Below are 13,193 nucleotides of genomic sequence, written 5' to 3' on the forward strand. Positions count from 1 at the left end.
GCAAAAATACCTTTAAAAATATCCAGGGACTTCAAAATAGTGAGCATCAGTTACTATGTCCGCCTAACAACTATATACATCGCGTCAAACCAACAAATCTTGCGTCTTCGCGTATCAACACGCCGCGTCAAACCAAAAAACACGTATCATGTAGTTCGCGTCATCTCGCGACATCGCGTATCAACACGCTGCCTCTAAAGCAGGTGGGAATAATAAACACGGGAAAATCAAAATGAGTGAGGAGAGTGCATGTGTGCTATGGGTTGGCGATTATTTAACAATCCGCGATGCATGGGTGACCATCAAACTTTGCGAACATGGCAAAAATACAAATGATAAATTTTTTGAGCATAGGACCTACTTTATACTGATTTAAAAAGCACTAAAACCATGCTACTAGCAGGGGGAGAAGAGGGATGTGGGAGAACAGTGGAAAGAACGGGAGGATAGGGTACAACACGGGGGGGGGGGGGCAAAGAAGAAGTTTGTTAAATGATTTAAATGAAATGACATTCGGTAATAAATTAGGGAGTTGGTAAAATTGTTCGCATTAAACTCGGATGGTGGTGATGCATTTGTAAAGTTGCATTAATTTACGAACCGCGAAAGACGGGTGACCGCTAGTAATACTAATTATGGCGTGTCCGTCCGTCCGTCTCTCTGTCCGCGCGCTATCGCGTTCGCGTCCGCGCGGTTCGCGTTCACGCGGTGCACTATAGACCTTTGTCCCTCTTTCCCATCATGCACTATTCCAGGGGGGTATGAGTGTCGCAAAATACATCATCTCCCCGGGGGAGTACAGAGTTATGTTCATTACATTTTGGAATACGGACATTTCGACTGGTGCCTTCATCACAAAAAAGGAATCCCGATAATGATGATAATGGCGCCACGATCACTAATGCCTTTCGGGGCAAAAACAACATTTCTATGCCTTATGGACATGGTGTCCTCACCCACAAAAGTTTCCTGCTATTGAAACCTAACTTTGTATACATTTTATAGACCTAATGGTGAAAAACTAATGACGGGACACGCAGTGATATTTTGTCGGCGTCCGTTTCACTTTTTTTCGGAGATGAAAATAAGACGTAAACATAAATCTCTTACACAGATGTTCTGCATCGCTCCGTAACTGCATAACTCGTGTATTCAATAATTGCATAATTAGTAACATCGATGGCCTTTACGATAATCCGCATATATGGAATCAGTATGCCCATATTAAGACACACAATAATTGCAAAGGCCTGGCAAAGACCATCTGATGCACCGATCTATGAGGTTAATGAGCTACGTCATACCCCCCTGGAATAGTGCATTGTGGGATAGAGGGAAAAAGGTCTATAGCGTGCTCGCGTGGCGCTATCGCGGAGTATCAACGCAGAGTGCCGGCAGGAGCAGTGCGTGCATCGGAAAGCATTAGGCCTACTTTCAACACATATTTCAATACGGAACGCGTGCATTGGCCTATTTCAGCAGAACATGACTATTCCCGAGGTCCTCCAGAATGGTTAACATTATGATAAAAATAATCTGTTAATAAAATAATCAGGTAAGGCCTATAACCCGTAATATTAGGCCTTATTGGGTTGACATTTCTCCTGATTGATTTCATTACTTTAGTAGGCCTAGCTTTTAGTAACGGCCTACATCCAATCTAGATACTAATTTCGGGGTATTTTCGGGGTCCTCCAACGTAGTAGCAGGACACTCAGAGCTTGGAAGAGACGAACGATGGGTTTCCAGATTATGGTACCGAAGTAAGCGTCACAGCTACAAAACAGAGTTGTGTCAAGTTGGATCTTGATCATTGAGAGACGGCGAGGCCTATGGGTAACAGGTGTTGGGCAATTAGAGATTACGAGTTAAGGGGTCGAGCTGTATTGTCTCAAATATCTCCGAAATGGGAGAAAACTGCAATGTTTGCTGTGAAATTTTGCCTAGCAATATCTATCTCAGGTGCAAAATTTATGGTGCACATGAAAGATTGAAGTCTTTAGATTAATATTTTAGCAATCTTAATATTATTAGTTGATAGGAAATTCTTCAAATATGCCTGTACATATAACGACGCATAACAGCCCAATGCAGTTTTTTAAAGGTGAACTCTTTTCGAGCAGTCCGTGTTGGACGATGACCCTATCTTTTGCTGAGGTATTTACAGGACCTTGAAATAAGAATTATGATAGATATTTGTGACTTGAATGCGACGAAGGCATGTTCGAAGCTCGTCAACATACAAACTTCTACCTGATTTTACAGTCTCGCCGACCACTGTCTGGCGCATGTTATTTTGTTACTCTAAATTCAACAAAATTCCATTTTTTTTTTTTTTTTTACTTCTGGAGATACCATCCTGCATGTCCGTGTTCGATTTATGGTAATACAATTAACCAATTTTGAAATATCAATATTTTCAGATTCACGGAAGCCATATTTTGTACATTTTCGACAGTAACGAGTTAACGCCAATTTTGGTAGGGGGCCTACAAGTTTGTCAGTTTTGCGAAGTTATTTATCCGGTTAACTAACGAATATCAAGGTTCATAGGCGAGCTAATAGCGCTATGTTATTATATTACTTTTACTTACGATCTTCATAATGATTCCATTTGAGAACGAATATAACTCCTTATAGGTCTTCAACTTTGTCTTCACACGACTAGCCATATTTTATGGAGTGTTGCCAGGCAAGTCAAAAGCAAATTGGGACAAATCGGCACTAAATATGGCCCGTAACTACATCAACATATCACCCAAATGTCCATGTTATTTAGGGTACAATGTTAATGTAAATACATTGTAATATACAATTTTAAAACATTGTTGAAAATGTTCTAACATTGTTGAAAATGTTCTAACATGCGTATCTGATTCTTTCTCCCGTTTGAGTTTTAATGTATACCTAGTATAAGATATTGACAGTCAATTCATAAGAAGCCCAAAGTTAATACTAACACTGCAGCGCTGGCAATACGACCAATTCTGTAAAACGATATGACAAGAATCGTTCCGCTTGATTTATCAGGTCTATAAAGGTGACAAAGGAACAGGTCTCTAGTTTGATTCCACAACCATTCAAACCGATCTCATGTTTTATTGTATTATCATGTATTAAAATGAGGATGGCTATGTCATAAATGGACCGGAACAATATAACCGTAAACTACCACCTGTGTTGAAGGACAGTTCTGAGATACAGGGTGTTCCAGAATGATCTATACCGTGTTTGAAAAATTAATCAACAGTGTATTTAATTTTAGTACCGGTACATGGAATACAATAGAGAGCTTGCGAAATGACTTTAACTTTAACTTTAGCGTCTAGAGGATTACAGAGGATTATGTATTCAAAACCACCTTGGTTTTGAATACATAATCCTCTATAATCCTCTAGACGTTAAAGTTAAAGTTAAAATAACGTCATTTCATAACTTCTAATGACATAAATGTCACCTACTTATTTTGTTACTTTCATTTCAAAAACTTGATTCGTTTTGGCGTGATATTGATATTCTTAAAACTGGACAAAAATTGCACGTGTGTAACTTACAGCACAGGCTTCATAAGCACCAGACATTGACCGCTTTATCACTATCGCCCAGACGTAGACGCGTTTCTTTGCAATATAGTGTAGAAATCATTCAGTTGTCAAAGGAGATACACCAAATTTGGCACAAATGTAGAGCTTGAAACACTGAATAATTCTTAATATTGATTTAAGTGACCTTTTTCATGTGTTTTCAATATTAGTCCCGATATTTGTGCTGAATTTAAAAAAAAAAAAATTTACGATCAATTTTACGCCAAAATGTAATTCTTATAGAGGTATAACTTGTTTAAGAAAAACTTGCTGCAAATGTAATCTTCACCTTTTCCTAGTTGTGTGTTTGCCAATAGGGACACAAGGACGAATCTTCTCTATAATATTTTTATAATAGGCCCCTAAATCAATCTCTGCGGCATTTCAAATGATGAAACTCATACACCGCAATAATTATTTTTTCGAAACTGCCGCCAAAGACGACACATGCAGTATTAGGTCAATCAAGCTTAACAAATCCTTTATACCTTGCATGCTAGTAATCGATAGATCATAACAAAATTAGCTGCAAAACTTTTTCCAAATAACTTTGTGCTGAACGGTTATTCATTATTTTCATAATAGATTGTATTGTCAAAACTTAAACTTCACCATTATGCAATATTCTGTAATTTATTTTAGAAACATTCGATCTTTAAAATCTTAAATTACCAAGAAAGCTAAATATATGTAATATTTAGAACTCAAAACAATACGACTGATAACAATGCTACCTACAAAATTCAACTTTCCCGGTATGGATCTTTCTGGGACACCCATGCAGCTTAAGATGACAGCGAGACAGGTTTCTCTAGATCGATTACACGGCCATTCATACCTATTACCTGTTTTAGGGAACAAACCAAAAAAATCGATAACGTCTTATAAACGAAACCAGTTTCGTTTAAGGGGTAGGGGGTAAAAATACTCGATTACGTTTGTACAAAAACATCGGTCTGAAGAATGTGTCATTATTATTATTATGTCAAAATTTCCAACATTTCATTATTACGTTTCTGGCATGGAGGGAGAATTCGGCTGAGAAAGCGAAACTAGTTACGTTTATTGGACGTCATCGATCTTTTGGTTTGTTCCTTATTGTAACCTTATAGAAGCCATACTTTTCACGCCGTACTGATTACCCTCTGTGCGGAATGTTACATCACAATCTTGATCGACTTGACAACAGGCACACCCGGTACAAATAATTGTAAATGGTGGAAAGTCGTATTTATGACAAAATGATTAAAAAGTGATACTTTTAGGTATTATTCTGTTAGTTTCTGTTTGGCAAATCATAAATACTCACGTGTTTTGGTCAAAATGGCAATAATCTTTTTTCTACCCCTACCCACCTGAAATAGCTAAACACAACCCTTAAATTAGATTAATTAGCCTATTACGAGAACTGCACAACCCGAGAACCGCGAAATCTAGTTTATAATATTTTAGCTTCGTACATGTATAATTCCCCAATATTTTGATAAGAGGGTCCCTCCCCATGCATCATGTTGATATCTGTATGCGACTTTTTGGCCTAAAAATAGCCTTTGCGTCTATTTATTCTATTTTTGTATAAACCATATTTCACACAATTTAGCTTCATATGGCAAATATTAGGTGCTTCGTGCGAATTTGTACCATAAACTTATTCTGTGGGTAGGTTTGGTTTCACACTTAAAGAATTGTTTTCCAACCCCAGCCCCCCTACCATGTCAAATACAAATATATGCCACTGACTTGAAGGCCCTACATTCGAGTCCCACATTCTCCCCCTTTTCACTAAATTTCCATAGCTTTATATTTTTAAATCACATTAAAATGGCAACAAAATATATTTAAAAAAAAACCGGATTGTTTTTGTTTAATATAGTCTCTATTCAATTTCACTATATTTTTTTTAAATCTGGCAATAAACTGTAGTGATTGTATCTGTTGACTTAAATATTTACAATATTATACCAAAAAATAATTTAGGCCAAAACATTAGAACATTATAATTAGGTGTAGGCCTAAGTTTAACTCTTTAAAACTGTTACTCATATTAAAATGAAGCTTGTTTTCACTATGCAGCAACAATAAGTTTTGTATAACAGTTTAGTCAAGAAATGGCAAATTTCTTGTCTTTACTTAATTATGTCTAGAATTTCCTTCAAAGTTTCATTCAAGACATAGTGAAACAAAAGTCAAGAAATTTACCACTTCTTGACAAAACATGGATTTTGTTTTCATCATTTATAATAGTTTAGCTTCGTTTTTACATAATTCCCTAAAAATGTTGATAAGAGGGTATTGACAATCCTCCCCCATGCATCAAGTTGACATCTATGTAGCTTTTTAGCCTAAAAAGAGCCTTCATGCTGGCCTATTCATTCTATTTTTGCACAAACCATATTTCACACAATTTTATATAGCTTTAATATGGCAAATATTAGGCACGTCGCACAAATTTGTACCATAAACTTTTGTTTAAGGGATCTGGAATGAGCGTTTTGAGCGTTTCTACAGTATTTTTTGTGGGACATGAGAGCACATCAGACATATCGAATTGAATCTGAATACGAAGAATGTCTTTCTGATATCAAATAATTTTCATTTTTTGAAATTCACGATATAATACAAATTTTATGACAAATTATTAAAATTACGCGCGTATCGTGTTTAGGGTGTAAAAGCATCACATTTTGGGTAAAAGGGTAGCAAAATTGCAATTGCTAATATGCGGAAATGAAATTTGATGCAAGGAATAAAATTCCTGTTTAGGGTGTGAAAAAACAGGTGCCTGTTACCTGTTTATGGTAACGTTTTAGGCAAGGGTTAAATCCTTGTTTAGGGTGCTTTTCAAAAGTTGATTATCGTGGATGGTGTACATGCTACAATGGGATTGACCCCCCAGGTTTTCAGAGCTAAATGCTCAAACAAAACAAAACCTGAAAGACAGCGTCAAATTGGTGATAAAATAACTCCAATTGGGCTGAAATGTTTTTCTTAATGTATGAATTTGAGCAACAAAAGTAACTGAAAATTTTCAGGTCTGGGTTTTCGAATTTCACAACTACCCGCGGATACACGGAGTGCGGGGACTGGGAGCATGCCATCTCATTAGATCCAGCATTTGATGGTTTGAAACCATGATTACTAGCAAATAATAAGATCAGGTATAGTGATTTTATACCAATACTATAAGGTACTATGAAAAGCTGGAATTCCAAACATGCACTTTTCATATAATGAAAATCTGGAAGACTCAAATTGATGATTTTGGTTGGATTTCCAAAATCTTCCACACCCTTTTCAGAGTCAATCTTCAATTCCAGTTGGAAATTTACATGTTTTTGGGTTGAAATATACATGTTTTTGAATTACCCTGTGGAAGATTTGTACTTTGACCTCAATTCCAGTTGGAATATTGACGACTCAACCTGTTGATTTTGGTACTATTTTAGATGTTTTTGAGTGGGAAATTTAACTTTATTTAACTTTCAGTCGGATACCCTGTGGAAGATTCGCATTTTGACCTCAATTCCAGTTGAAATGTCGACTTCAATTCCAGATCTGGAATGACTCAAACTGTTGATTTTGGTTGGAATTCCAAAATCTTCCACACCCTTGCCGTACTATTTCAGATGAAATCTGACCTCAATTCCAGTTGGAATGTGGACGACTCAAACTGATGATTTTGGTTGGAATTCCAAAATCTTCCACAGGGGGTGTGTGGATTTCAAATGGAATAGCCCATTGCTGCTTTTTTTTCTTCAGTTTTGACATTGAGTCAAGGACACAAATGAATGAGTTGAAATGATGATGATTGCAGTAAGAAATGCCTTGCATGTTGTGTGAATGAGATAAATTGGTAATACTTATTGACAATAAATCAATAATACTGCCTGACTCAATCTGGCCTAAGGGGTTCCTTCATCATTTGAGCAAATCCTATAAGGTGAATTACTCCACGGATCCTAAAAGAAAGGGACAACTAACAGCGTTTTTATCTTTGTTGCTATGCTGGTTTCACCTCTATCAGTGATGCCACTGAATCAGTGTCATCCTCAAAACCATGCAATTGTTCACTACCTACAATTGTTCACTACCAATATGCAAAGATATACAAGTATGATGTTAAGACTAGGAGTAACATCATAGTCCAGAACCTTATGTCAAAATTTAAGGTGCTGCTGTATTTTTTTGCTAAAGTTGCTAAACATGTGATAATTTATGCATTCATTGTATGTAATACAGATCTACAAAAAAATGTGTCTTTGCTCAATATATCAATTTCTTAGTACCAATACATTACATTTTGACCATGCCATTTCATTTTTATGCTTATTTTGTTGACTGAAAATTTACATGTTGAAGTATATCTGCGAAAAATGGCAGACCAACACGTGCGAGTGAAACAACCACCACATTAGCTCCATTCTATATTTTTATAGAATTAAGGCAAAAATGGTTATTCTTCTCTTCTAGTCTTTATTTCTATAGAATTGGGCAGAGGTGGTTATCCCTCTCTTCTAGGATCCATGATGAGCTTGTGATCAGGGATATTAAGTTGTCAACTCTCAATATACTTTGGAAATTCCAGACTCCTTTGTAATCAATGCGCACACCATCACTGCGCAAATAATACGTGCATCGGCGCAACATACTTGGGGTTTCTTTCGCAAAATCTTACGGGATTGACCAAATTGACCTATTTTGAGGATTCAATAATCAAATGATAAAAACGACTTAACTTTCTTCACCTAAGTCACGCCCAAAGCATTTTCTGACCCAATCTGCTATGTGCTAAATAGTAAACAGATTTTGTTTAGCAAAAAAAAAAGAAGATTTTTTCAGAGTCCTGGACTTCAAACTAGGACCCTAAAAAACCCTATGTTTAAGAACTGAAAAGAGAGCATGGTTTAGACTTTCCCAGAGTCATTCATCTTATGCAATCTGTATTATCTCCCCCCCCCCATTTATTTGCAAATTAATGCCACCATATGCCCAGGTATAGGCAACATTAAGTTACAGTTGACATGTCGCCCTATATGCAAAGCATTCTTAAACTGCCTTTTAGTGACAAATGAAGGCCATGTACAAGTTTTTTGCACCTGTTTGAGCTAATGATTGTATAATCCTTCAACGCCGTAAAAAGAATAAATACGGTATATCGGAATGTAAACTAATTCTAAAAATATCATAAGAAAAAAGACATTGAATTAAATCAAACTTTAAACATTTGTAAATAGAGAAAATTAATGTAGACATTGTACATAAAAAAAACTAGAGAAATGTACACATACACATAATGTAACATGCTTGGTAAAATAGTGTAGCAGCAGCTTAATGTGAATTATTTGAGGAATTACAAAACTCCTAACTACAGGCACGTGTAGGTTTAGACCTACGCTAAATCCTCACTACTCTACGTACAACTGCAGTACACGGCACAATCAGGGCAAGGGCTTCAAGAAACTATAATGCAGCAATGCTTCTTAACACCCATATCCCTAACTATGAATATTACATGGGTAAAAGGAAATAATCTATATTAGAATACGCATGCATATACAGTACAGAAAAAAAAAACCTATTGGATCTATGTGTAACCATCATACATGTACATTTTTGAACCACTGATGGTATGAGTACACGTTGCTTACTACCCACAATGTGGTACCACTTTTGTGTAATAGCTTCCACCCCAATGATCTTGAAAACAAGGTTTTAAAATTGTTTAATATCAAGCCCTACCCTTGTATTAACTAACTAAATATTATAGGCATATTTCAAAGAATTCTCATTCTCACATAACTACTGACTTTCTTAAAAAAATACCTTGTAATTTTTAAGACCTTCTCAATCATACTCTATGCACGATTGGCAATCACTAATCACCCTAACCTCTATTAAATACAGTACATTCAAATACATAATAAAGAGGATTTTCAACCAAAAATAATCAAATCAAACTTTAGGATGAATCATTCTGGGTCTGACAACCAACAGCTGGTGAGATGTTTTCTAAAACATACTAAAACTCCACATACAGTTTATTTTTTATATTCATGCATTTTTTTTTTTTTTTTTTTTAACAAAATCTGATCGGTATTTTAGTTGAATCATTATAATTATGGCTACAATTGGTTGACAAGGTGTGTATCAGCTCTTGGAGGTCAAGGGTCAGGTAAAGAGCCAGGCAGGCAAGCAAATACAATCAAGACAACAAGAAAATAAATAAATAAATAAATAAAACACACATCTTTCAGCCTGATTATGCTCATTTTGCAAGATAAAGCAACCAATCTGCAGTTTGATCATAGATAAGAATTCCTCGTCATTTGGTTATGACGAAGATCCATTGTAATGGCGCTTCAATAAACAAATGCGTTATGATCATCATAAGAACCTGCTCTGTTGAAATAGAACATGACATTTTGATATGCATTATTGCTTGATTTCTTAATTGTTTATACCATTGATCAAACTAGAATGGTTCAAGTGAAGTCCATCACATGTACAGTTTTTGAATACACACATCATCTTGAAAAATGATAATAATAAAAGGTTGAAATTAAGTGAAGTAGTGCCAGGAAGGTTGCTGTGTAATTTCTGTAATATTTGTTACCCAGCCAATAACTCATACTTATAGTCTTGGGCAATAAATCAATATTGAGTGGGCATGGGCAAAATATATTACTGACAGCCTAATACTTTGTGTTACCTCCCAACCCTATAACCAAAAAATAATAATAAAATTTGATTGGTATGGACGTTAAGCATTCAAAGTTGAACCTTGCCATAAACTTGCTACAGATAAACATAAACAATATGTTGCACATAATTATTAGAAATCTTTGAAAGAAGACATGAATATATTTTCAAACTTTAATAAAAAAAAAATAGCTATATTTTTGAAAGCTAAGTTAGCTTAGTTTACACAGTTTTGTTGATTTATAAAAGATGTACAATCAAACCAATCAATTTAATATGAGATCCTAAACTTAGTTGGAAATGGCCAGCATATTCCTCCTGGGTATCAATAAGATAGAAATTACACTTTCAGATGTTTTGATGACAAAAAGCAGAACACATTGGAAATGAAAAAGCCAATGTTACCTTCATTCCCCACTTCCCAGTCGCAGATCAGCAGGTGGACCGCCGATAGACTCGCTGCATCAGCAACGTATGCAACGATGGCATAAATAGATTATAGAACAATAACAATGGCATATATAATATAATAAGCTCTCACTGAAATTACTATCTACCAAGCTTTTAATACACCGCCCTAGTGCCTATATTAAGTACACATCAAACACAAGGGTTTTCTACTGAGGAAATGACAATGAGCTAGCCCGGTTGAAATCTATACACCCCTATGGAAGACATGACTTTAATCTTCCACATAGGGAGTGTGAATTTCAAATGGGTGACCTGAATGGTAACTCCATTTGAAATTCACACTCCCTGTGTAGGAGATTAAGGTCATGTCTTCCATAGGGTGTGTATGGATTTCAACTGTGCTAGCCCACTCAGGACAGCATACCATAGAACTGTGATGGGATGCAGATTTGGAAACATTTTAGTTTAAATTCAAGCCGAAAAGTCAGATCTTGTAAACATTTGAAAATAAAATATGTCTCTATTCTGAATGCAGAATACCTCATGTATGTATCTAAATTAGTTAATACCCAACTCAAGTATGCATAAATTAGTAAATACCCCATATTAAAGATTGCACATCTAATTTTGCAATTAATAATGAAGCAGTGCCGGAGGTTGCTAGCAAGCAGTGGTTACGATGTCAGAACTAGAGTTACCTGAATACATAATATATACAGGGTGTCCAAAAAAGCAGAACCATCACTGCACCCTCCCTTTCTCCTATTTCAGAAAAGGTGATCAAATATATCTTGGTATGCAAAAAAACATTTAATCGTTAGTTTTAATAAGCCAAAACGATTATTTCAATAAGCGCACAACTTTGTAAGATATTCTGATTGAAAAAAATGTATGTTGGAATGTTTTTCTGGGACACCCTGTACATTATGTCTGGACAGATTGACATCCATACATGTATCCCACGCATGTGTTGTGGATATAGCTTTTAGACTGACACTGTACGCATGATTATATTGCACCCTTATCGATTAAACACATACATGGTATTTTACAGTGTTTTATGTTTCCCTTAGTTTTGTGATCGAACACTTTCCAAAGATCAAACTGAACACCTGAATTTACAGATATTTTGGAAATCCATTCCTTTCAAATCCACATTGCAATTTTTGGTATAAGTCCTATTCTCTTGAAGTGGGCCAGTCCATTAAGGGTGCATACACTTGCCTAACCATGATGCTGTTAGCTTCATTAAAGTTACCACTACAGCAATAAAGGCATATCTGTCTGACCTCTTTCAACTGATATGGCACCTTGTGGAACATTAAGTATACATCTCAATTCTACTTAAGTCATACAATTCCCAATAAAAATATTTAGTTTTACAGTCAAGATGAGCAACCGATTGGAAACATTCCATCCTAAAGATGGAAAAGTTTACATTACACATCATCTGCATTCCAAAGTGGATCGTAACAAAAACATTACAAAATCTTAATTAGAGAGGCTAATAATCATGAATACAAACTACCCTATCATAACATTTAAATCATACTTGCTAACCTAACCTTATACTGTGAATTATTAGACATTCCGGGTATGGTTACAAGCCTAGATCTAATGTGTACATGCATGCATATCTATTGTACCTCCTTTGTAAGCATTTGCTTACAAAGTTATTAATAGTCTGGTTAGTCTGCCCACATAAACTTTATATTAATAATGTCAAAATTGTAAAGATATTTGGCTTATTTGCTGTAAATATAAGTTTGTGCAAGGAAACAACCCAAAAAAGATTGATGTAGTCTAATAAACATAACTATTTTTCATTTGGGCGGGGCAGTGACGATTTTTGGCATGGACAGAAAACCTGTCAAGGATTGTGAAAATTTGACTACATTGTACAAACTTGATGTCCATGAAATTGAGGTGACAATATTTGCTTAAAGTTTATGCAGGCTAGAGCTTTCCACAAGCTATTAAATATGAGAAAACCCTAGTTTAGTGATGAGCCGATCCACCCTATCCCTATCCAAATCTGCAAATCACTGATCTGTGCAATACCAAAAATAATACCTCCTACGTTCCTTGAGAAATCAATTAGGGCGCCCTCTATAATCGGCAATTATCAACTTTTACTGGTAGCAAATAGTTCAAACAAGGAAAAACGCAATAACCTCCATCATGGTCTAGTTTCTGGCAGAGAAGAATGACAGTTGTTTACATTTTGAGAGCGTGCAATCCCCGTGCAGAGTGTAAACACAGAAGTGGGGTTCTGATTGGCTGATTCAATCATCTGACAATCATAACAGACAGATAATCTAATTGGCTGATTAGCATCAAAAGCGTTGGTTGGCGCACACAAAAGGTCTCGTATGTCGCTCATTAACAGGGAGCTCGCATCAATCTGAGCAAGGGTCTGCCGTTCTTCTCTGAAACCGAGTGTCGTCCCCTAACAATTTGCAATTGATCTTGCAATTGATCATGTGTGCTTCAAAAACT

The 13,193-nt window shown here is 35.9% G+C and overlaps 1 protein-coding gene across 3 annotated transcripts in view; it reads right to left on the reverse strand.

Annotated features, from left to right (window-relative positions):
- Positions 1-13,193, reverse strand: part of LOC140144437 (nuclear receptor-binding protein-like) — a 49,002-nt gene that overhangs the window by 23,447 nt on the left and 12,362 nt on the right. For 2 of the 3 annotated variants that reach the window (XM_072166247.1, XM_072166246.1), the window contains exon 6: positions 10,689-10,742. The exons of the other annotated variant lie outside the window; for it this stretch is intronic. In XM_072166247.1, coding sequence (XP_072022348.1) covers positions 10,689-10,742 — 54 coding nt within the window. The remainder of the gene's footprint in view (positions 1-10,688; positions 10,743-13,193) is intronic. 3 annotated transcript variants of the gene reach the window in all.

Source organism: Amphiura filiformis, unplaced genomic scaffold (assembly GCF_039555335.1).
Source record: "Amphiura filiformis unplaced genomic scaffold, Afil_fr2py scaffold_54, whole genome shotgun sequence".
NCBI lineage: Eukaryota > Metazoa > Echinodermata > Ophiuroidea > Amphilepidida > Amphiuridae > Amphiura > Amphiura filiformis.